The sequence below is a fragment of the Anoplopoma fimbria genome, chromosome 9, assembly GCF_027596085.1.
Source record: "Anoplopoma fimbria isolate UVic2021 breed Golden Eagle Sablefish chromosome 9, Afim_UVic_2022, whole genome shotgun sequence".
NCBI lineage: Eukaryota > Metazoa > Chordata > Actinopteri > Perciformes > Anoplopomatidae > Anoplopoma > Anoplopoma fimbria.
The window spans coordinates 12950194-12974309 of record NC_072457.1 but is presented as its reverse complement, the minus strand read 5'-3'; the positions used below and the strand labels follow the sequence as shown (position 1 = coordinate 12974309).

General features: G+C 41.4%; 1 protein-coding gene across 4 annotated transcripts in view; it reads left to right on the top strand.

Moving 5' to 3' along the window:
• The first annotated feature begins 3562 nt into the window (after nt 1-3562).
• The window catches only part of frem3 (Fras1 related extracellular matrix 3), a 29183-nt gene continuing 8629 nt past the window's right edge, over nt 3563-24116 (top strand). For all 4 annotated transcript variants that reach the window (XM_054603731.1, XM_054603729.1, XM_054603730.1 and 1 more), the window contains exons 1-6: nt 3563-8674; nt 9555-9644; nt 20160-20306; nt 20986-21216; nt 21352-21477; nt 21788-22039. In XM_054603731.1, the coding sequence (XP_054459706.1) occupies nt 3646-8674; nt 9555-9644; nt 20160-20306; nt 20986-21216; nt 21352-21477; nt 21788-22039 (5875 nt within the window). In that variant the 5' untranslated portion in view covers nt 3563-3645. The remainder of the gene's footprint in view (nt 8675-9554; nt 9645-20159; nt 20307-20985; nt 21217-21351; nt 21478-21787; nt 22040-24116) is intronic.

Below are 24116 nucleotides of genomic sequence, written 5' to 3'. Positions count from 1 at the left end.
TAAGCTTCTCATAATGACAATGCCATTCCGTTACTAGGGCAACAGCTTTGGTCCAAATCTACCACCTGTTAACTTACTTGTCAGCTACCAAACATTGAAAAAAGGAAATACAAATGGGCATAGTTTGAAAGTTTATGTTCACAAGTTGGACAAGGTCTATAATGTTTAGGCTACCATGTTCCCTGCCTAGTTTTGACTGTTACCATGCTAACTCTTCAAATTAGCAATAAACACAAAGTAAAGATGGGCATAAACGAGGGATAAACCAAAATACAAAACAAATAAAAATGACTCTTGTTACTCAGTATTTTGTTGCTACCAATTCCTGAGGGATATATCTGGCTCTTTATGCTACACTATAAACCTAGCTAGTTGCTCATTTTGTCTGTGTATTGTTTGGTGCTTAGCAGGAAGCGTACAGTCCGTTTTAAGAGCTTTTTCACTGACAATAGTTGCCTCTTGCGGTCGAAAATTGACGCTATGAGAGCAGTGAGAGTGAACCAAAACAGTAAAGTTGCACCAAGACAGAAAATAATAGGCTAAAACTCACTATAAAGCACTGTAACGACAAGTGGACCTGCATATTTGGGTGATAATTGCCACACTGTTTTTTTATCGCCATTTAATACATTGCTATTTGGAAAATATTGTCAAAGCTATCAAAAATCATCCCAAGGGGCACATGGATTTCTGTATCACATTAAATGGCAATCCATCCAATTGTCGACATTTCATTCTGGACCAAACTTGAGGACTGATTCATCCCCAGAGCTCAAAAGACATAGCCACATTATTGATGTGCTGAAAACATGACACATTATGACAAATGTGACATTAAAAAAAGTGAAAGACAAGACATGTATTTATTTAAGTACTTTATTTAAAGATCTTACAGAGCTTAACATTATTAAGTTACGGAGATCTGGATCTGAATGCGGCTTAATCTTGACAGACGTCACAAGTGCACCTAAAGGAAAGAAAGCAAATCCTGTCCTCTCCCTGTGTGGCTGTTAGGGATACAGGGATGGGATCCACTTGTGCTTTGTTTTCCATCTATCAAGAGGTCATTACTGCTTACTGTCATCATTGGCTGCCCCCTGGATGAAGAGTTGATCCATGGGCAGCGGGGCTTGGCTTCGACCCAACATCACTCTCTGTTTACATTAAAGGCATGTCTACTATTTGATGTCTAAACTAGACAAAGTCAAACTAATGGCTTCGTGAATGCAATGCTGCAGCTCGAGAGCAGATGCATTTAGTAGCTGTTTTATTTTCCATATTAACAATCACCTACAGCTGGGGAGGTAGTTTAATTTCTCATCAGTCAGATTCAATATTTGTATGTTTACTTTTGAAAGAGATTTTATATTCACTATCCATATCTGACTCTTTTATCCCATGGGTTTTGATATTTTGCAATACACTTCTTCAATATGGGAAAAATGTGATGGAAATACAGGACCAACAGAGTATAAAAAGCTTGGTGTGTGTTGTTTCTATAGTTACACACTGCGGTGTGTGTGTCCCTATTTTTATTCTTGGCAGGTCAAGTGAGGAGGGCAAGATTTATTTAGAGGATGCAATGAAAAGTGTGATACAGAATGCCTGGATGCATATGGCATCTCTGCTATTTGGCCCACGCTTCAGGGGAGGTTGCTGAATGTTCACAGAGTTGTCTTCAAAGCATTATCAAGTCCAATAAACAGAGGAACTTTCAAGGAATAATGATTAAAATTGTTATAGTAACTATCAAATTAGACTTCTTGTGTAATTGAATATCCATCCAGATATTTTCGCACAACAGATTTTCAATCTTGCATTCTTGTGTTTAGAGATTAATTGATCATAAGCACTTTTCATCTGTGCTTAACGTATTTATCATTTGTCCTGCTATGCAGTTATATATAAACACTGACATAGGTGACGATAAAACTTTCCAAAGTTTCTACAAATGTCAACCATCGTGGTTGAAAGAAATGTTTGAGCAATGCACACGGATCACTTCATCAAGTTTCAGGCCCAACTCAAAAGATGATCCATAAAAGGCTACTAGGTATTTTTATCTTAACATGACCTTGTGCACCATACTGAGTACACATTCTCACATTCTCCCTGCATCCAGTGTGACTGCTTGATTTCTCCATACTGTGCTGTGTCAGTGTCAGTATCTCTGCAGTAAAAGCCAATTCTGTGTAATTTATGTGATATCAGAGACTGGACACTGCATGGTTGAGGTCTTATATTAAGTGATGGCCTTACTGCCAGGGACCAATGTGGACTTGTCAATAGAGAACTCAAATACCTCAAGTCTCTGAGCCGTATTTTGAGCTGTGTTGTCCTTTCTCTGTGTGTGTGAGACCAAACAGTGTCCATACACCTGTCCTGCCAGCTGATGTCAGGTTATTGTCCCCCTGTGTGGGACTAATGGCCTCTCTGGTGCCGAGGTGTCCCACCGACTCGACCTCAGAGGCACTCGTGAGAAGAAAGCTAAAACCTTTGGAGGGTCATTTCACACAGATCAAGTGCATTGTCAGATTATGCTGATGGTGATAATACACTCTTTTTTTTTTTATCGGAGTTTAGGTTATAACTAAAATACCAAAAATTTGAAAGAAACAGGAAAAAAATAATCCCCAATAGTAAAATTACAAATCGAGAAAGGTTTAATTGTGCGCTGTAGAATGATTCCCCTGTAAAAAGGAATATTGCTGGGGTGCCAGATTTGAACTTGACATAGAGACTTTGATGTAACTGCAGTCAGTGATTGTTCACTTAATTTACATAGCTCCCACTCCCTTCATCGCCCCCTCAAGTGTGTGAAATCACACAGGTCAATGATGATACATCAGAGCAAAGCAGACTTCAAGTGGCTTTTAAAACCCCTTGTAGAAATACTTGATCAGAATCAAGGACAGTTTATTGCTTTATTTATTCATCTTAAGTACACAGCATTTACCCATTAGAGGGCACAGGCCCCTTGCATTCCCAAAACAATCTTACATACGTTTTCTGTGCAATTAAATTATAATGTTAACAATCATTTTCTTAAAGTTATCTTGAAGAAATCAATGAACTATCAGTTGACATATTATTTGATTTATTTAGAAATAAAGAAGGAGAAGATTAGGCAAATACCACGAAAGCATTATATAGATTATTGCATTAATATATAATACCTAATTATAAATTGTCAAATTTGTTAAAACTTATATAAACTAGCAGAAAGTGAAAATGAATTTGATCACCCAAACTCCACTGAATTAGGTTAGTTTTTGCACTGGATTTTCTCCCCCACCTTTTTCGGGGAGATTAGGGTGGGTGTTGGTTGGGGGAGCACTTTCACAGTCTTATCCAATAGTCTTTCTTAAATTAGCCATGGGGGCAGGAGGCTCCCTCCCTGCGCTGACAGAAGGAGGGGCCTGCGCCTGTCACTGTCTGCTGTTTCATTATTACCTGCACAGCCTTGCAGCATTCACCACACTTGTGTCTCTGTGTGGCCACATAGAAACAGAGAGAGACACAGAGGACACACTCTAAGGCCCAAACCAACGCGGAGAGTTTTCTTTTTTGATGCTTTTTCCCCCACTTGGGACAGCCTGCTACTGCTGACTTGTAAGATAAATTGCAAGGCAACTAGCAGTGGATATGGCTGGTTGTCTGCAAAAATCCCCACTTTGTCAAAAGTGGGCAGCTTTAAGATGCCTGCTTGTGACATTTTCTCTGAGCTTCTGTTTCGCCTCAGTAGACGCAGAGCCGTTTGACCCAACTCACCTTTATCACCACAGATCTGGACCTAATGAAGACAACATCATTATCGCTAACAATGGGATCAGGGTGCCTTTAGGGAAGTCTGTGTTTCTTGACCCTCTGAATGACCTGGTAACAGAAGTGCAGCCTGGTGACCGCTGCCACATCACAGTTTTGGACAATGACCCACTGGCCCAGAAACCTGGGATGCTGACCCCTAAAAAGTTCCCCTGTTCATTTGGACCAGATGAAGTGAAATACACTCATTTTGGTTCTCGGAGCCCCAGCAAGGATCGTGTGAAGCTGCAGCTTCGTTACGACTCCCAGACGGACACAGTTATCATCCCTTTCATGCTGGAAGTGGAAGTGGTTTTCCAGCAGCTTGAGATCCTCACCAGGAACATGCCGCTTAATGTTGAAAAGCTCAGTGGTGACAGCAACCCTATTGACAAAAAGGGTCTGGAGTTTTCCTTTGAGGACGGGGTCACACAGTGTAAGATCGCCACACTGGTCGGCGCTGGAGGTCTTCCCAGGTATGGCACTCTTTTGAATAACCCCTCAAATGGCCAAATGGTTGACTGTGATGAGTTTGTGAAACAGGGCATTCGCTACAAGCACACAGCTAAAACCAACTCACCAAACAGAGACTATGTTCCAATGATGGTAGAACTGCAGGATATCGAAGGCAACACCATAATGCAAGAGCATTTCCAAATGATGATTAGAATCAGAGAGGGTGCGGAGAATACTGCTCCTAAACCCAGCTTTGTAGCCATGATGATGATGGAGGTTGATCAGTTTGTGATGACAGCTATTACAAGTGACATGCTGGCTGCTGAAGATGTTGAATCTGACCCAGATGATTTAATCTTTAACATTACTACACCGCTGAGCCATCAGCAGGGCTATATCATCAGCACAGATGATCAGAACCTGCCTATCACCTCTTTCTATCAGAGAGACATCAAAGATCTTAAAATAGCATATAAGCCACCCTCAGAGGACTCAGAAGTAGAGAGGATTTTCCAGCTAGAGTTTGAAGTTGTAGACACCGACGGGGCTGTGTCTGATACATTTGCTTTTATGATTGTGGTGAAGCCTATGAACACCTTGGCTCCTGTGGCGACCAAAAATACAGGGCAGCTATTGTTTGAAGGGCAGTCCAGAGCTCTCTCCAGTGCCCACAATTTAGAGATTAGTGATGAGGACAATCTGGAAGATGTGAGAATAACTGTTGTTGATGGCTTAAAGCATGGAGACCTAACCGTGCTCGGAGCACGAAGGAAATTCTTTTCACCTGCTGATCTAGACGCCGGCATTGTGGTTTACCAGCATGACGGCAGCGATACCTATAGCGACAACATTATTTTTAGAATGACTGATGGCAGTAATGATGTGGAGTTTTTGTTCCCTATCACTATTGTTCCCACTGACGATGAGCCGCCTATTATCAATGCCAACACCGGCCTGGTGCTATTCAAAAATGAAGTCATGCAGATCTCTCCCTTCATCCTGAGCGCCACAGATATTGATTCAGAAGACTCCACCATTAAGTTTGTCTTGGAGGCGCCCTACTCAACTGTAGGGGAGCTCCTGCTGAGGCAAGTGGAGCCTCCCTCCGACCCGTCTCTCTGGAAGTTCAGTGAGACAGATGAGATGTTTGAGCAGGTGGTAACTGAATGGTTTCAGCAGGATATTATGGAGGGAAAGCTGTTCTACCGTCATGTCGGACCCCATAGCATTACCACTGTGATTGATCAGTTTTTGTTCCGGGTCCAAGATGACAATGACCCTCCTAATCAATCTGGCGAACACATGTTCACCATCAAAATCCATCCTGTTGATGACCTTTCCCCAGAGCTTTTTCCGGGCACCACCCTTCACATGACAGTCCAGGAGTACGAGCTAACACACTTCAAGAAGAAATTCTTATATTACAGTGATCTAGATTCAGATGATAGGGACCTGAAGTATACCATCATTAAGCCCCCAACTGACACAGATGAGAACAATCCAGCCCCCTTAGGTGATATTGTACTGACTGACAGCCCAGACACTGTAATTACAGAGTTCACACAGGCCCAGGTTAATCACCACAAAGTAGCTTACAAGCCTCCAGACCAGGAGCTGGGCATCACTCCAAAAGTGGCTCAGTTCACATTCATTGTGGAAGACACTTCTGGTAACACAATAGATGGACTATTCACCATTTTCCTACAGCCAGTGGACAACAAACCCCCACTTATCACCAACACAGGGTTCACTGTATTGGAAAGAAGTACATATATCATCACTAGGAAAGAGCTGCATGCCACAGACACAGACACAGATGATGAAAATATCATCTTCACTGTGACCCAGATTCCTCGGTACGGGCAGCTGCAGTATCTGGGGATCGATATGACAAACGGAGAAACATTTGTACTTGAAGACATTGCAAATGGTCGCCTAACTTACATCCACGGTGGAGAGGAATCCCTCAGTGACGTCATCAAGATTGATGTCAGTGATGGTTATCATGAGGTGCCCATCATCATTAGGATCACTGTTGAACTAGTTGATGACGAGACCCCCAAGATTATGCTCCCAGCCGGTCTGCTTGGGGCAGCCATCGATGTACTGGAGAATGGAGCCACAGAGATTACAAGTAATGTCATTCAGGGCCGTGATGAAGACACAGATGACCTCATACTCACTTTTATTGTTGAGGAGCCTCCCAGGCTTGGGGAGATCCTGGTTAATGGTGCTCCCGCTGAGAGATTCACCCAGGAAGACATCATCAATGGGGCAGTGGTGTATGCACACACATCCGGTGAAATCGGACCAGTCAAAGAATACGACTCCTTCAACCTCACTCTGTCTGATTTGTCTGAGCAGTGGGTTGTTGGTGGCAACAAGGTCCAAGGAGTGACAGTTTACGTCACCATCCTTCCTGTTGACAGCATTCCACCTATAGTCAGTGTTGGAGAGCAGTTTGTTGTACTGGAAGGGGAGAAGAATGTCATTACTCTGGAACACATTCAAGCTGAGGATATCGACACTGACAATGAAGATATCCTGTGCACCATCATCGTCCAACCAACATCTGGTTATGTGGAGAACATCTCCCCAGCTGCTGGCTCTGAAAAATCCAGGGCTGGGACAGCCATCACTGCCTTTAGCATTAAAGACATTGCCATCGGCCATATCTTCTATGTCCAAAGCATCCATAAAGGAGTTGAACCCGTTGAAGATCGTTTCACCTTCCGTTGCTCAGACGGTATAAACTTCTCTGAACGCCACTTCTTCCCCATAGTCATCATTCCAGCCAATGATGAGAAGCCGGAGATTTTCATTCGTGAGTTTTTGGTAATGGAGGGCATGAGTATCATCATTGACACACCAATTCTGAACGCGGCTGATGCTGACATCCCTGGGGATGAGCTGCACTTTGAGATCATCAAAAACCCAAAACACGGTACGATAGTTCAGCAGCTCAGCACTGGCACCATCCCCGTGGAAAAATTCAATTTGGAACAGATCAAAGAGGGATCCAACATTGTCTATGAACACGACGACTCAGAGACCAAAGAGGACAGCTTTGTGATCAGACTCTCAGATGGGAAACACTCAGTGGAGAAAACCGTTCTTATCATGGTCATTCCAGTTGATGATGAGACCCCAAGGATGGCTATAAATGATGGCCTTGATGTTGAAATCGGAGAGACAAAAGTCATCAGCAACCGGGTTTTGAAAGCCACAGATTTTGACTCTGAAGACAAAGAACTAACATATGTTGTGCGTTACGGCCCAAGCCAAGGCTACCTTCAGCGCATCAGCAAGTTTGGTAATGTTTTAGGTAATATCACCCTCGGGATGAACTTCACACAGGACGAAATTGACAGACAGCTCATTCAGTATGTACACACTGGCCAGGAGGGAATCCGTGACCTGCTGAAGTTTGACGTCACAGATAGCATCAATCCCCTAATTGACCGTTACTTTTACATCAACATTGGAAGCATTGACATGGTCTTTCCAGATGTTATCAACAAAGGTGTGACTCTAAAAGAAGGAGGAAGAGTAACTCTTACCACTGACCTCCTCAGCACAACTGACATCAACAGTCCTGATGAATTCCTCACCTTTAGCATCACAAGAGCACCTAGTAGAGGCCACTTAGAGAGCACTGACCTACCAGGTGTTCCCATTTCCACATTCACCCAACTGCAGCTTGCTGGCAACAAGATCTACTACATCCACACCTCTGATGATGAGATGAAAATGGACAGCTTTGAGTTTGAGGTGACAGATGGTTACAATCCTGTCTTCCGTACCTTCAGAGTGTCCATCACTGATGTAGATAATAAGAAACCTGTCTTGACCATAAGCAAACTGGTTGTGGAGGAGGGAGAAACCAAGCTCATCACACCGTTTGAGTTGACAGCTGAGGATCGTGACACCCCAGACAACCTGTTGCGATTCATAGTCACCCAGGTGCCAGTGCACGGGCAGCTGCTTTTCAACAAAACAAAACCAATCTCAACCTTTTCCAAGCAGGACCTAAACGAGAACCTTATCAGCTATAAGCACGATGGCACTGAGACCAACGAAGACAGCTTCTCCTTCACTGTCACAGATGGCACTCATAATGATTTTTATGTCTTTCCTGACACTGTGTATGAGACACGCAAGCCTCAGATGATGATCATTCACATCAACACTGTGGACAACGGTGTGCCCCAGATCGTGGTTAACAAAGCTGCTGCCTCACTGAAGGTCCTCCAAACAAGCCACCTTGGCTTTGTGATCACCAGCAAGGCCCTTCGATCAGAGGACCGGGACAGTTCCCAGAGGGTCCTGAAATACACTGTGTCTGAGGCTCCTCTGCACGGCTTCATCATGAACTCTGCCCTGGGCAACGACAGCATCAAGACCTTCACACAAGGTAAGACAATGTCACTTTATTTCATCTCAGAGTTATGAAAATGTAGTATGCAATGGATTAAATGACCATGTTATAATAAAGAGGTCAATTATGACATGACTCTGCAGTAACCCTCACTCCTACAAAGCATTTTAGTACTGTCCACTTAATGTTTTGGTTTTATGCCCCGCAATTTACTGTTTTGGTTCACTCTTACTACTCTCAGCTCGTTCCCAGCTATAGCAGGCTGATGTATTCAGCAATTAGAGATTTGGTAAAGCTCCTTTAATCTAGCATTTAGCATTTTGCATCTAAAGAGCCAGATATTGGAGTTGGTGGCTATAAAGAGAGGGAATATTCAATCGTGAGCACGACTCCAAGTGCATGCTAATGTTGATTTGTATCTGTTGGATGTGTAGGTAGGCAACTGTTTGCTAACACATTAGCCAAATACACTTTATTAGGTTATATTGTCAATGTTGTCAATGCCAAAATAATAATTTTATTGTTCATGGTTCATTATCACGTAGCCCTAATATTGAGTAAACCTATTTATGTCATAATGCAAATTTATGAATTAAATTGTAATTAAACAAAATACTGATTGTAAGATTATAATACTACTACTAATAATGTTACTAATAATACTAATACTAATACTAATAATACTAATACTAATATATGACTAAAATAATAATAGTAATGATAATAATCATTATAATAACTGTAGATTGTATTCTTTGCTTAAAACAATCCTTCAAAACACATGTCCCATGTGGCCCATAACATGTGAATTGCAGCCTAAGGGTTGTAACTAAAACCTTGTAAAAGTGGCTTAGTCGTCACAGTTATCTTACCTACCGTTTTCAGCTAACACTAACTATATTTGTCATACCGACAGCTGATATTGATGACATGAAGATCTGTTACGTGCTGTTGGATGGGAGCAACGCCACAAGTGATATCTTCTACTTCACTGTTGAAGACAACGGTAGGAATCCTTTAATTTCATACTTCTGTGCACTGACACCAAATTTGGGGCCCATTACTGAGGAACTTTATCTGTCTTTTAATAGCTTCTTAAAATTGATACTCTCTGCTCTATGTCAATCTCCCAACTGTTTGCATCACAAAGACTTAAGGCAGTTGGCCATGACTGACACCCAGTATAGTGCGGCCATCTCTGTAAGCCTCACTGAAAAATGGGTTGCAGGTTGAAAAGACAGGGGTCAAAGGGGACTTCAGCCAAACACTAAATCTGGGTTGGAAAAAGTCAAAGAGGTGGGACTACCTCATGCTCTAAACTTTATTGTTACGGAACAATGGGATCCTTCTCCCCAGGGCACTTTTCTTAGTTTTCAAATATCCCCCTTTCATCCTGTTCTTGAAGTGACACTGTGAAATGTGTAAAGGTATACACGAGGAGCTTTTCAGTTTAAGACGTTCTTCCTGGAATTAGTCTTTTTCGGTTGGGCCTCAAAAACGTACCATAGTGTGTGTAAATGGTGTCAAAACATATAAAAAGTAAAGCAAATAGTTTGTGTATGTTTTGATTGTAGGAGTACTGGGAATTACTCTATAATCCATTCAATGCATTTAATATAATTCAAATGAAGAGATTAGGTTTTCTAGTCTATTTTTTGCTTTACAAGCCAACAAAATTGAATAGGGAACTTTACATTTCAAATTCCATTGCTCATCTTACTTGGGCACTCCAATGATACACTTTGGTTTTCATTAACTATTGTATTACCCAAATATTATATTTCCTTATAGACCCCAGTTATATGAGCCTAACTTTAAGAATATTATTCATGTCTACAGGTATAACATGACAGTCTAGTCATCTCATTTGACACAACTGTGAACATGTTCTCATCCTGTTTAACCCGAAGAATTCTCTTAAATGAAACAGATATGCATTGAGCAGACATGACGATATATAATGTATAAGCTCTGTGGCCTGTCACCTCTGTCTTTTCGTAGATTTAAATGAGCAGCATCCTAAATTTAGCAAATGCAAAGCAATACAAAAGCAACAGGTGGCTTTTGCGTTAAATATCAGCCGTAAAATAGAAAGCAAGATTTGGAAATGTAATCAATGCAGCAGGGAAAGTTTAGTCTATAATGATGCTGTATTGAGGGCTGTGTTGGTTATAATACCATCATCATCATCAGGGCCATTGAGAAGGCCGGACTGGTAGGATGTTTCCTTTTTGTCAAATTACTGTCTTTTTTCTGCAAAGTGAAGCATCTTATTAGCCTCAACTGGATCCCTGTAATTAACTTTATCCCCCAGACTTTAAGTGAAGTAGGTGATCATTTATTTTTAATGAGGGTCAGTAGATCTGACATTGATTTAAATAGATAACACAGCCATAATTATTCTTTGTTCTGTACTGTTCACCAGTATTGTTATTAATGTGTCTTTGCCTCACAGAGTTATTAATCTGCCTGAAGCAAAGCTGGTTAGCTTTTCTGTCTGTAAGTAGAGGTTTAACCACAGGAAGGAAACGAAAAGTCTTCAATTAGCTCAACAGTCTTTTTTCTGTTTGCTTTCAAACATTGTTTAATCTGCCAGCCAACTCAGCTGAACCAGGTGCAGCGGTGCAGGCTGCGACATAAAACAAAACCGTGTTTCTGCATCACCACGGTTCACATGTAGAGGCCACAGACAGCTCAAGCCACAACATTCATGTAATTAATAGCATAGGCATATATAATTCCCCCAAAAAGATACACTGGTTATCATGTGGTCAGCTGCACAATCACTACCACGCACCAACAAATACACAGGCACACCTGGAAAAAGATCAAATAACAGATAAAAGCGATTTAAGCCAACCGGTGAATCACTAATGTGAAGTGTTGAGGGGGTCGATGCCTGGGGGAGGTGGCGTTATCCTGGACATGTAGGGACATGAAGGTGGAAAGCAGCCTGATGGTCAGCCTATCTGCTCATGAATCTAAGAAGGTGAGCTGTTTGTGTGGGAAGCAAAGCTCCCGGTCATTAGAGATCTGCACCCAAGATTATCACCTGAAACTGGTCCCTGTCAGCACACCCTTTCCATACCTAGTATTTGAATGGAACTGAAGGAAGTCGAAGAGAAATGTTTCCTCAAACACCATAAACAATTATTAAAATTCATGATTCAAAAGTTTGGAATTAATCCAAAAAGGGGCTACTTTTCGGCATTTTGTTCCATTGTTCAGGATCTTTTGTCATGGACAAAGAGAGGTAGAAGAGTAAACTAGTTCTTGATCCAAACAGAGGCTCTCCTAAATGATTTTATGGGATGTAAACCTCCCACATACACAGTCATGTTTAAGCCAGAATTGCTAAATCATTCTGTTCCCTTGACATTTAGCGTTTTCAAAACTATCCAGCTAAGTAAGTTCTTATGTTAAACACAGTTTGAGTATGACCTAGCTTAAGGAAATACCCCTCAGATGCACTGATATGGGCAACTGCTTAAGGGTCTTAGCAGCTTTTAAAAGGTACCTGCCACTACATGCACTGCACTGATGCTTCTTAACAAGTCAAGAATAAACACACAAATAAACAGAGTCCAGATCATTAACACATCCTCATGGAGTAGTGTAGCAGTTCGGCATACCTTATAAGGCTCAAATGTTGCATGGTACGTGTGTCTCTTTCTGCAACTGTGTATATGTATGTGCAGATACATCAAGATCTTAATCTTAGGGGCTTGAAAGGGCTGTGTCTGAAGTAGCAATAGTGTGTGTATGTATATGTGTGTATGCACTGAAGTAGGTCTTAGTGAGAGGTCAGGAGTGGACATTCAGTGTCGGATCAAGAGACCTGCTGGTCAGCGGTTAAATTCCAGACTCGGAAGAGAAAGTCGGTGTAGCTCTTATCAAGTCGGACAAACTCCAGAAGGCATTTTGGCCTATCACCTCTCTGCAGAAATGTGTCGGAGGTGCATAAATCATTCACGTGAGGGAAGCAGAAAAACAATGCGTGAACTGGAGGAAGCTTCAATACGGAATGCGGTGTGTGCTCACATATTAGGGGGTTGTGTACAATCAAATTAGTTAATTAAGTGAAACATATCCTCCCATTGTGCACTGGAATATACTGTATGAGAACAAATAAACAATCCATGCATAGATGCTTCTTTTATATGTCATTAAATATATTTATTCTATCATAACTTGCTACAAATTAAGCATTATCTTGGTAGAGAAAATGTTGATTTTGAGCACTTATAATGCAACCTTCTATGTAAAGTCCATAATTTTAGCAGCATTTTATAATTTCTTAAGAAGCTTGTACATGTAATGATGATGTAAAGAACTCAAACAGCTTCTCTGTGAAAGCGGGAAAGATATGAAGAAACATTGATCAATGGGCTGAACAGGAGGGAGGGGGTTTTGCATCATCTTTTCAAGCAGATCTTGTTGTGTTGTCTTCATTTGACTGTACATTTGGTTTTGACTTAAGTAGTTGCCTAATTTTACAAAAAATGCTATTGGATCGAAAAGCCGATGGATTCTCTTTAAAACAGTTCTAAAAAAACAAACTTAACTGTCTTGTCCCGTGGCAGTGACCTCAAACACAAACTGTAGTTCAACTTGGGTCATTCTTTCTGACTGCCGGGAATTTCTATTGAAAAGGCAATAACCTACATGGAAGGGAGCAGGTCAGAAACTCCCTACAGCCATTCAAAGTGTGGGACACTGAGGCAATAAATACTTGTTTTTACAAGTGGATACTCAGCACACATTTATCCTTGTCCATCACGCATGAGCCCAGTGAGCCACAGGCTAAGAGAAGAAACTCTTATTTTCTGTCAGACATGTTGAGACGTCTGTAGGTCTCTGATCATTTCTTAGTCTAAGTACTAGGTTAACATTTATGTCAGAGCTTTAAATCTTGTAGTGTTTCGGTCCTCAGAAACACTGCCTCTGCTTGCCAATCTTAGGTGCAAAATCGCCTCAGATTTCATAGCAGTACTTATCAAACTCAACAGATTAACAGACGAGAATAAAGAGAGAACAGATCCTCTATATTCAGATAAGTTGACTCTGCCTCAGTGCTTTTTCCAATAGCAACAATATAGTCTTCCAGCTCTGGAGAGGGATCATAGACCCGAGTGGGTTGAGTGTTATGTGATCATTCAGAGGAATGCACTTCCTTGGAGACTCCAGACTCCAGGGCCGCAGACAGAGCAAGGCCTGGAAGTGAAGTGGTATCCCGAGCAGACAGGTGTGTACGTGAGAGGGAAGGCTCCGGGGATCCCCTTTCAAAGCCCTCCGTCACCCAACTCTCAGCTCCCCAGAAATTCAACCCAAACTCAGATAGCCCGATAACCTGCAGACTTCCACTGCGGAGCTGCCTGATCTGGAGGGGCACTTCCCCAGAGTGTACAACAATACCAAGAAAGTAAAAAATCTAGAAAAAAGTGCTACAAAATGTGAATATGTCTGTTTGGTACATGTTCCTCCATACAGTAGGTTCACTCTGTTATACAGTAGGACTGCATGCCGACTGACCGTGTTACACCCGTGTTTCCTAACTGTGTTTTGGGATCTTACATGTCACCCGTGTCAACAATCACCAGGAGATTTACTGGCTAATGGTGCCACAGTTGGGGCCCCCTGTGACTAGAAGCTGAGGCCTCTTAGTCCCCCCTCCACCACAACCCACTCTGTTGTCACTCTCCCTCCTTCGCCTCCTCTAAGACCCCTTCATGATATTAGTATTCTTTTTCTATATTGTGTCTCTATTTCTTTCCCTTTCTTTCCCTCTCAGGTTTTCCCCCCATATCCCTTTAAATGAGCCATGGTATCACCTTGTTCAGTGCTTTTCTTTCTCTTTAGTCCCTTTTTCTTCAGTCTTGATTTATGGCGCTTGGAGGGCTGCAAGGGTGGAGAGTTATGATCTATGGCTACTGCGGTTATTCTTATCTGCTCTCATATGGCAATGTCGTCGCTGCTCCTAGCCAAGCTGTCATTGAGTTACCCGCACGCCTTTCCTTGTCCTAGCTCTAGTGATGGCAATGTCGTTCTGTCAGATTATCTGCCGTTTCACCGCTTTTGGATTGGATTTTGTACAGACATCCATGTTGAACAGAGGACATATCTCACTGATTTTGGTGATACTGTGACCCTTCGTTTTTCGCCTCCAGGATGGTTGACATTTGCGGTTTTGACTGAAATGCTTCAACAGCTATTAGTTGGATTGTTATGAAATGATGAATTCTAATATCTTTGGTCATTTCTTAACTTTTCACATAGTGCTAACACATGCACATTTTAACTTCAATCCTTTGGGATTATGACCCAATACTACCAAAACTATAGACATTCCCATCAGCATTAGCTGTACGTACTTACCTGACGATGTAAGCACGCTAATATGCTAAACTTAGATGGGGCACATGATAAACATAACACTTGCTAACATCAGCATGTTAGTATTGTCAATAGGAGCATGTTAACATGCTGACGTTTAGCCCAAAGCTGCTTTTCTTGCATCCTTGTTCATCATTCTGCACATAATAGTTTGACAAAAGCTGTATATTCCAAGTACCACATCTGTTATGTGATTAGATTCCTCCCAAGTGTTACAACCATCTGCGTCACCATGTCAAGTATATGGCAACCAAGTGTCAAAGGTGTGGTATCAGGTCCTGTCAAATGATGATTTGTAACATCCTGCGAAGATAAATTCCCTGTCTGGAAGCAAAGCGGCAAACGAGCCACTGTGATGTGTCCATTTACAGCACATGCAGGCTGCTGTACAGAAGGAATGATAAAAGTTATTAATACATATAATCATGCAGCATTGCTAACATGGATTCTTTGGAAAGCAGAGAGAAAGCTATGGCTTTCGCTATTTGAAAAATGTCTTACTCTATAATTATTAAGATGCTAAAGAATCAAAATAAAGAAACCTTCTGACTACATCTTCATGATTTAATAGACAGTATACTTAAAAAAGACAGTGGCATTTAAATACCGAGCATAGCTGACTGGAACCTCCTCAGTATTTATATCAACAGGATGATTAATGAGGAAATGTAAAAACAGCGAGTCTTGTCACCTGATGAGGATATTCTTAGAAGGTTGCTCCTCCTTGCATCATGCTGGTGAACGTTTAAGCCTCATATTGACCTTCATCTCCAGTGATATCGCCGGCTTGACCGACTATCCCGCTGCATCTATGTATGGTGCAGGCAACGCCGCTGTGTAAATATGAGCTGATGGAGAATGAGCTGTTAAATGACACAGGTGCAGGGGATATCTCGAGCTATAATGTCCTGTGTATGACTTGATGTTATTTTTTTTGCTGGCAGGATATTCGATACTTGAAATTTAATCAAAATCCCTCTTTCGCTGAGTCATTCTCTGCCATGCTACATCCAAAATGATATCATAATTTTACAGCTTTGTGTTTTTCTGACGCTTAATTTCAGTCTTTTGGTTAAATACTGCACCAAAATACCTACATGTGCGACATTGTAACAGGCCACTGTGTGACACTGCACTGAAATAAGTCAAGCAGCTTTAAATTAAGGTTTGGAGAGGATCCAGTTGCTCTCACTCAGTTCCTAAAACAGGAAAAACATTATCATAGTTCTTTAATATTCGTGCCCTGCCCTTGTCAGTGATTAGCATCAATCACACTGAAACTAATTTATGAAATAGCTGCCAACAGGGACATTTAGAAACACGTGGGTCCCATCAAACTTTACATCCCTGCAGAAATTATGTTGATTGTCAGTTTGAAAAGCTAATGGAAATATGAGCTGAGCCAGGCAGCTACTTTATGTATTGGATTTGATAGCCAGTCTAATATAGTATGTGTCATAAAGAATGTCATAAATTAGGCCATCCGTCATGTCCGAAATCTATTTTGACTTTTATGTTTGCAACAACTTTTTTGACAGGCTTTTAACTCATCTATTTGGAGCATATTGAAACCATTTTCATTTCTGTCAGAAGCACTCTGTCTAGATGCTCTAGCTGTTAGCCTAAAGGATAACCCTGCCTAGAAGTCTGGCTTCTTGGTTATTTCTTGATTTTCTTGAGACTCATGCCAGCTCCAGCCTCAGTGTCTGACAGCATTTACAAAAGAAGTCAGAGAAAGGGAACTTCCCCTCTCAAACACTGGTGAGAACAATGTGGAGGCAGGCAGGGAGGCATGGCATGGTGGTAGATCTGGCCCACCCAGACTGTGGCCTGCTGTCCCTCTCCGTTGTCCGTCCCCTCGGTGAACAAAGCCGACACAGGGAGGAAAGGGAACATGGAGGAGGGGGGAGGTTCGTGGAGTACAGCTGTCACTCTGGGAGTCTGGCGGGAAAGAAGAGAGAGACACATAGACAGACAAAGACAGGGAGACGGAGCGAGATCTTTGCTTAAGCCCAAAAACATTTTCAAATAGTTTTGGCTCCGTCTAAGTTCATGTTACCATGTGACTTAGTTTGAGGTTACAGTGAATTATACATTACATTCATTGGGAAGGCCGAGGAAGAAATTCACCAAAAAACGGATATGAAACTGGTGACTGAACAACACTGTGGTGGTTATTCTGGTCAATACTAACCACCTGTACCACTTGTACAGTAAATAGATACCACCTGTTGACCACACAGTGAAACAAACCCACTGAATTCAAGAAAAATGGCAGATGTTACTTATTCACTGGTCTCCTCAGTCTTGTTCTCTAAAAATGTGGTGTGGGCATTAATTCAGTTTTGAAGATTACTCGCCTATTAACGAAAACAGGAAGCATAATTTGAGATTGTAGATGTGGCTAAAAGCTCTGGAACATTTCCAGAAAGATATCCTGTGCTAATAACTTGTCTTCTGCCTTGATTACGAATACATTACAGACAATTAAACGTCAGGAACAATGTGTCATATGATATGCCATTTGTGCAATCCCTTTGAAGCATTTAAAAAATATATCACGTTAACCCTGTGCCTCCAGTCCGCATGCACATATAAAGTAGCACTTTTTTACGGTAATCGATTCGCTACCTGAGTCAGTCTGGTCACTGTTCATACTATTCTTGACAATATTTTTGACTCTTTACAATAAAAGTAACTAAAGTAAAAATAGTTAGATATCTAGATATAGGATGACAGACCATGTACATCAACACAACAATGAGAAAGAAGTGCTACAGTATTCTGAATCTCTTAAAATCCACTGTTTTTGTGTGCTCTGTTAGGTGTCTGTTATTCAGCACGATATAGTCCATGAAATACCAGTAAAAATACGGTGTTCTTGTCTCATTCATAAAAACTCCACTGTTTTACTCCTTGTAGCGATGCAGAAACCTAAAGCGGCCTGATTGCTTGATGCCAAAACAGAGGCAGCTTTTTGTCTCTGCCGTGTTCATTTGATAATCCTCGTTGATAGCCACTGACTAAGCTTCTCCTCGTATCAGCTCCACATAGGGCCGGCTGCCAGGACACACTTTTCCTCCGGCACAGAGACAATCTGATAATTAAAGTTTGTCAAAGACTTTATTCTATTCTTGTTTTGTAACTGTACATCAGTTCTAAAACACAAGAAGTTTTCTAATTGAGATGAGGATTTGATTTCTTCTTGGTTTAACAGGTTCACTACACGTGAAGCAGTGCAGATTGAGTTTAAGTTGTAATTAAACTCATATGTAGTCGTATATATTTACCAGAATACAGTAACTGTGTATAATTGTATCTGCACAGAATACAACAAGGTAAAATGAATTATTTAATGCATGCAATGTAGGAGCAAAGAAAGAATCTGGGGCGAGCAAAAACAGACATGATACATGTTTCCTGTATTTTTAGCCGTGACTGTTTGAAACTTGAGCACAAAGCCCGGTGGATGATAGCTGTGCCCAATGGGCTCTGCTGCTCCATGCGGCCTGCCTTTCACCAGTCGAGTTCACGGTCAATACTCGATTCTGATTGGCTGACGGGTGTGCATTATATCTTGATAATGCACAGTTAAATATCCGTACACCTATTATGTAGTGAAGCTGCCTGCTCACAGTTCCAAATGAATGTGCTGGCTAAAATAAAAATCTGAATATCTGTCTGAGCATCGGCCATACCAATCAACTCACCTGGCACGGCTCTCTTATGCCTCCCTATGACTCGACCTGGTTTGGCATCAGGGTTAAAATGTGGGTGGAAGGAAGTGGCCCCCTTACCATCGTGAATACCTCACTCTCAACCCACTGTTTTTTCATTGTCCTCAGCCACATAGCATAAAAACTACAGCCTCTTTCTTCCTCACTGAGGCAAAACTGAGCTCAATGCTGGTTTATTGTGTGGACAGGCAGAAGCTCCTTGCCATTGTCCTCTGTTCACTTTTTTATTCAAGCTGGAACGATGATCTGTTCACCGTTTCTTTTACAATTCCTGAGGCGTGTATCACATTGGATAAAAAATCTGTTATATTTTTTAAATAGAATACGGTTCCACCAAACTACTGAATGTTTCTTCTGACCCAATGAAGTTTCCCAACTCCTCTTAGTGTCTTTTGCAGGGTTAGGTCATCAGGGCCGCTGCCAGTGTGACCAGCCGTGCAAAACTAAAGAGAGACAGCCCGCTCTAACCTCCCTGATCCAAAGAACCCACTGAGCTTGACCCATTTCACATCAAAAGTCACAGGTCACCAGGCTCTTCTCACTGAAGGATAAGCCGTTAGTGCTTTAAACCACTGCTGCTAAAAAAACATTCAGATTATGTAGTGGAACCCACAATCTTAAATATCTCTGAAGCAACCAGTTTCAAGTCAATGACCAAAACGGAGCTGACAGTCTGAGGGATTACATGAGTCATGAGATAGTATGGATCAAGGACAGGATTGGGTCTAAAGTTGTGGATCAGCGGCAGGTGACTCCATGCTTAGAGTGTTTTCTTTAGATGTGTCTTTTATGAACACGGCTTCTTTCACATGATAAAGAGGCACTAAATCAAGGTCAAAAAGTGTTGGTCAAAATTTTGTTTGGCAAAACCAGAAGTATGTCGTGGCAGAGCAAAAAGAAGCCTCACTGCTCTTACTTAAACTTCATCTTTTTGAAGAGGGAGAGCAGCGGAGCATGGACATGATGGGGTGACACAGATTCAAAAGAGGCCAGCTCATTAAAGAAACTGACAGATTTTTTTCCATAAGCAGATCATACATATATATATATATATATATATGTTTCTGCAGGCCCCGTTTTGGAACAAGAATACAAAACCGCATTAGGTAGAGGTGGATGAGATCAGTGGAAATGAGAAGTAAGGCAACCGTTCTTGAGGCCAAATTAAGTGAGGTCTAGGGAAGCCCTGGTATTAAGTTATCATGTTTCCCTTCCCAAAATTAAAATGGCCGCTTCTTTTTATCCTTGAGCCCAGAGCAGATTGCAGTTTATATGCCTCAGCGGTTTCTCACATGAACAAACTAGATTGTTTCTTCATTGTACTGTGCTGTGAAGTAGGTCATTCGTATGAAGTATTAGCCCAATAACCTTTTTTTTTTTTTTTTCTTTAGGCAAAAACAAACTAAAGCCTCAGCCGTTCAGGCTCAACTGGGCCTGGATCTCTCTGGAGAGAGAATACTATTTGGTGGATGAGGACGCAAAATTCCTGGAGGTGACACTCAAACGCAGAGGATACCTTGGAGAAACCTCCTTCGTCAGTAAGTGCTGACAGTCTTTTATGTGATGTGTCTTACTTTCTCTTTTGTTTACTGTTAAGAATAAGCATATCATTTCTTTAGCATTTTCAGTTTAACCAGTTTACCTACAAATTATTTTATTTTAAAGAAGTATTGCCCCTGTTAGACTGTATTATGTTATGTATGTGTTTCATTCAAAGGGCCAGTCCTGCTATAAAAACATAAGCATTTAAAATCTCTACAGATTCTTCTTAAGCTGCAGGATGTACTCAGTTCATCCCAACACTTCAACACTAATAACAACTTTTTGTCCTTAAAGGTGTAAATCTATTGTGCTCTTGTTTGACCGGTGCTCCGTTTCCTCTCTTGTGTGTAAGAGTTCTGATTAAAAGAACATACAGTGTAACCTTTCCTAGTAAAGGTCACAAGGAAATGTCAACATGCTGGTCTGTTTGGCTGCATCACACTTGCATGCAACAGATTTATGACAGCATATGTTAACATGTACGCTTCTGTCTTTGAAGAGGCGAGAGGACTTTAAAGGATCAAACACACCTTTAAATAACATTACAGACGCAGATTTTATAAACGCAAGAAATTTGTTGGAAAAAAAAATACATGTGTGTCTTCTTAGGTTTCAACAGTTCAGTTAAATCTCTTTTCATTTAGAGCTGAAAACATGTACATCCCACTCCCTCAGGTATTGCCACCAAGGATGGAACAGCTGAGAAGGACAAAGACTTCCGTGGCAAAGCCCAGAAGCAGGTCCAATTCAACCCAGGACAGACTACGGCGACCTGGAAGGTGAAGATCTTCACAGACCAGGAGTTTGAGACCTCTGAGACTTTCCAGATACAGCTGTCGGACCCGGTCATGGCTGTGCTGGAGTTTCCAGACATCGCAACAGTAGAGATTGTGGATCCTGGAGATGGTAGGAATCTAATAATAAAATCATTTGAACAAAGCCTTATAAATGCTGCATTTTAAATAAAAAATACTTAAATAGATGTATTATTGAAAGAAAGCATTTCTTATACTCATCATCTGTGTTTCTCTTCCAAAACAGAATCGACTGTCTACATTCCTCAAGCAGAGTTCAAGATTGAGGAGGATGTTGGAGAGCTGTTAGTTCCAGTGAGGCGATCAGGAGATGCCAGCCAGGAACTCATGGTTGTTTGTTACACTCAGCAAGGTGAGATTAACCTAATGCCTGTTTGTTTTTTACGTTAACTTAACGTTAACTTGTAATTTGTGTCTATTGAAAGAAGATTAAATGTAAATAATGAGACTTTCAGTGAATGGTAATTGAAATGTAGGTAACATAGTAAAGGTGGGAACGCAATCACTTTCTATTCTTAGCTATTATATTAAAGTGAGATCCTCTATATATATGTATTGTATTACATTTTATCTTTTTAATCCTATGACTTCATGCTGCCAGCAACCAACATTGAGAATTTGGTTTAATTTCCTCTCCTCTCTTTGTTCCCATAATTCCTCAGCCACGGCCACCGGCACCATACCCAGCACTGTGCTGTCCTACTCTGACTACATCACCCGACCGGAGGACCACACCAGCGTGCTGCGGTTCGACAAGGATGAGCGAGAGAAACTCTGTCGCATCATCATCATCGATGACTCCCTGTATGAGGTGGAAGAGAGCTTCAACGTCACCCTCAGCATGCCCATGGGCGGCCAGGTGGGCGCCAACTTCCCAACCGCCAAGATCACCATCTTGGCTGATAGCGATGATGGTGAGTGAAGAGCCAGAGTTGTTCTGTTGTGATGCTGACACTTTTCACAGTTAAGCGGACAGATAGATACATAAACTGTAATACATTTACATTTACGGATTTACAAGTCAAAGAACTGCATCGTGTCTTAACATTTCCCAGTGTAGCAGGCTATAAAGACGCCAACTACACCATGAATTTGAGCAATGGGCTGATTTAAAATCAGATTACAGCGTCACTATGCAACAATGCAACTTGAGACGAGAGCATTGAAATTTGAAGAAATCGTATTTTAACTTACTGATCTCTGGGACTTTGATTATTGGTCTTGCAGTACTGATCTGGGTATGATTCTGATTTATAATTTACAACCCAAAAACCACAGTCGCCAAAGCAAAAGCCCTGGATACTGTACTTGCCTTAATGGCTTTACAGTATATTCAGGTCCATTACCCTTCCTGTGTCTAGTCTTAACTGCTTTGCTTACACTCTCTGTCTCATCTATCCACCATTTTCTGTCGGTCTGTGTCGGTCTGTTTGTGTTAGAAACAGGATAACAATAGAAAGGTGTTGAGAGGGAGAATGGTGGCATCAGTGGATGTTATGCTACACTATAGCCTGTCTGACAGATAAAAGGGCTTTAAAACCTCACTGTGCTCCTCGAGCGACCCCCAGTCCTCATTGCCATTCAAGGGAGCTCAGGGGAAACAGAGGGCAACCCTTTGTCTGCAGGGACCCAAAGGCAGGTGGTGCAGAGAGAGGGACTATTGTGCATGGAGTCCACATGACTGGCATGTTTTTACTCTTTCTCCTGTTTGATGGAATTCAGCAGAAGGAATGTAGGTTTTTTTAAGCTATAAATAACAAATACATCATTGGTTTCATTTGATCCGTCAAAGTAAATGTCTTAACAAATTTGACAAATTGCTGTGACCAAATTTCTTAAAATCCTTGAGTTCTGTCTTGTCTTTGTTTCGAGACCAGTACCAACCTTAGTCAATTTGTCTTCCTCACATTTCTCCTCTATATCTCCAACCTTTCACCGGGGCTGATTCCTGGACTTGCTTGTTGTAGTGACAGATGTGTTCGCAGAGAAAACGTCCCTCCCAAACAATTTGGAACAGAAGTACAATTGAACTTTATGTGGAAATGATCAGTGTACATTCCCAGACAAGAGAAGACTCCTCAGTGTAATCCTCTATTGTGGTTCTACTTCTTGGTGGGTCCTAAAGTAACACCCCATCATAAATCTGGTTCAGAGTACGTGTGTTTGTGTGTGTGTGTAAAACCATCTGCCTGTCTGAGTAAACTTGTGGTTTGGATTCTTGCCAACATTGAGCCTCCAATTGTTGCTGTATTTGTTGTGCTTTTCCTCCCACTGATATTTAAGGTTGCCATGTTGGCACTCGTTCCCTCATACAACCCCCCTTCTCATCCTCCCTGATACTAAATAGCCGTCTCTGAAGCTGAGAGGCATTGAAAGTCTGCCAGAAATCCTTCCTTCAGCATCAGTTGTCTGTCGTAGCATCCGTCAAATTCAAAATAAGAGCTGCTTATTCCGTTCATGCACTCATAACTGAGAGCAACTATTTTGTTAAAACTGATGGGTTTTGATCTATGGTTATCAAACAACACTTCCACAGCTCATTTGAATAGACCAAATGCAATGTATCTGTATTTGATTGGTCACATGACCATATCCCAAACTCATTCATTGCTACATGTGATCTATGTTTGTGTGAATACCCAACTGCCACGTTAGTTGGATTTTTTTTTTTTTGGTGTTTGATGACCCTGAAGAAGGCCATGGGCCAAAAGACTTAAGTGTTAAGTTAACACAGTAAAAGCTAATACCTCTTTTTGTATTTTATTAGAAATTTGCACCACAATTTTCACTGAAATGTTATCTTTTCTTTATTCTTTTGACCTTAGTCTTATGGCCTGAGTTTGAGCCTCTATCAGTTGATCTCTAAGTGCACAGGCTTGACAGAGTGTGATGAAAACACACTTTTATACAGAAGTGAGGAGAGATGAATTGACAATGTGTTCTGAATTCTTGCCCTCTGCCTATGCAAAGAGTGGACGGCTGCCTCTCTGT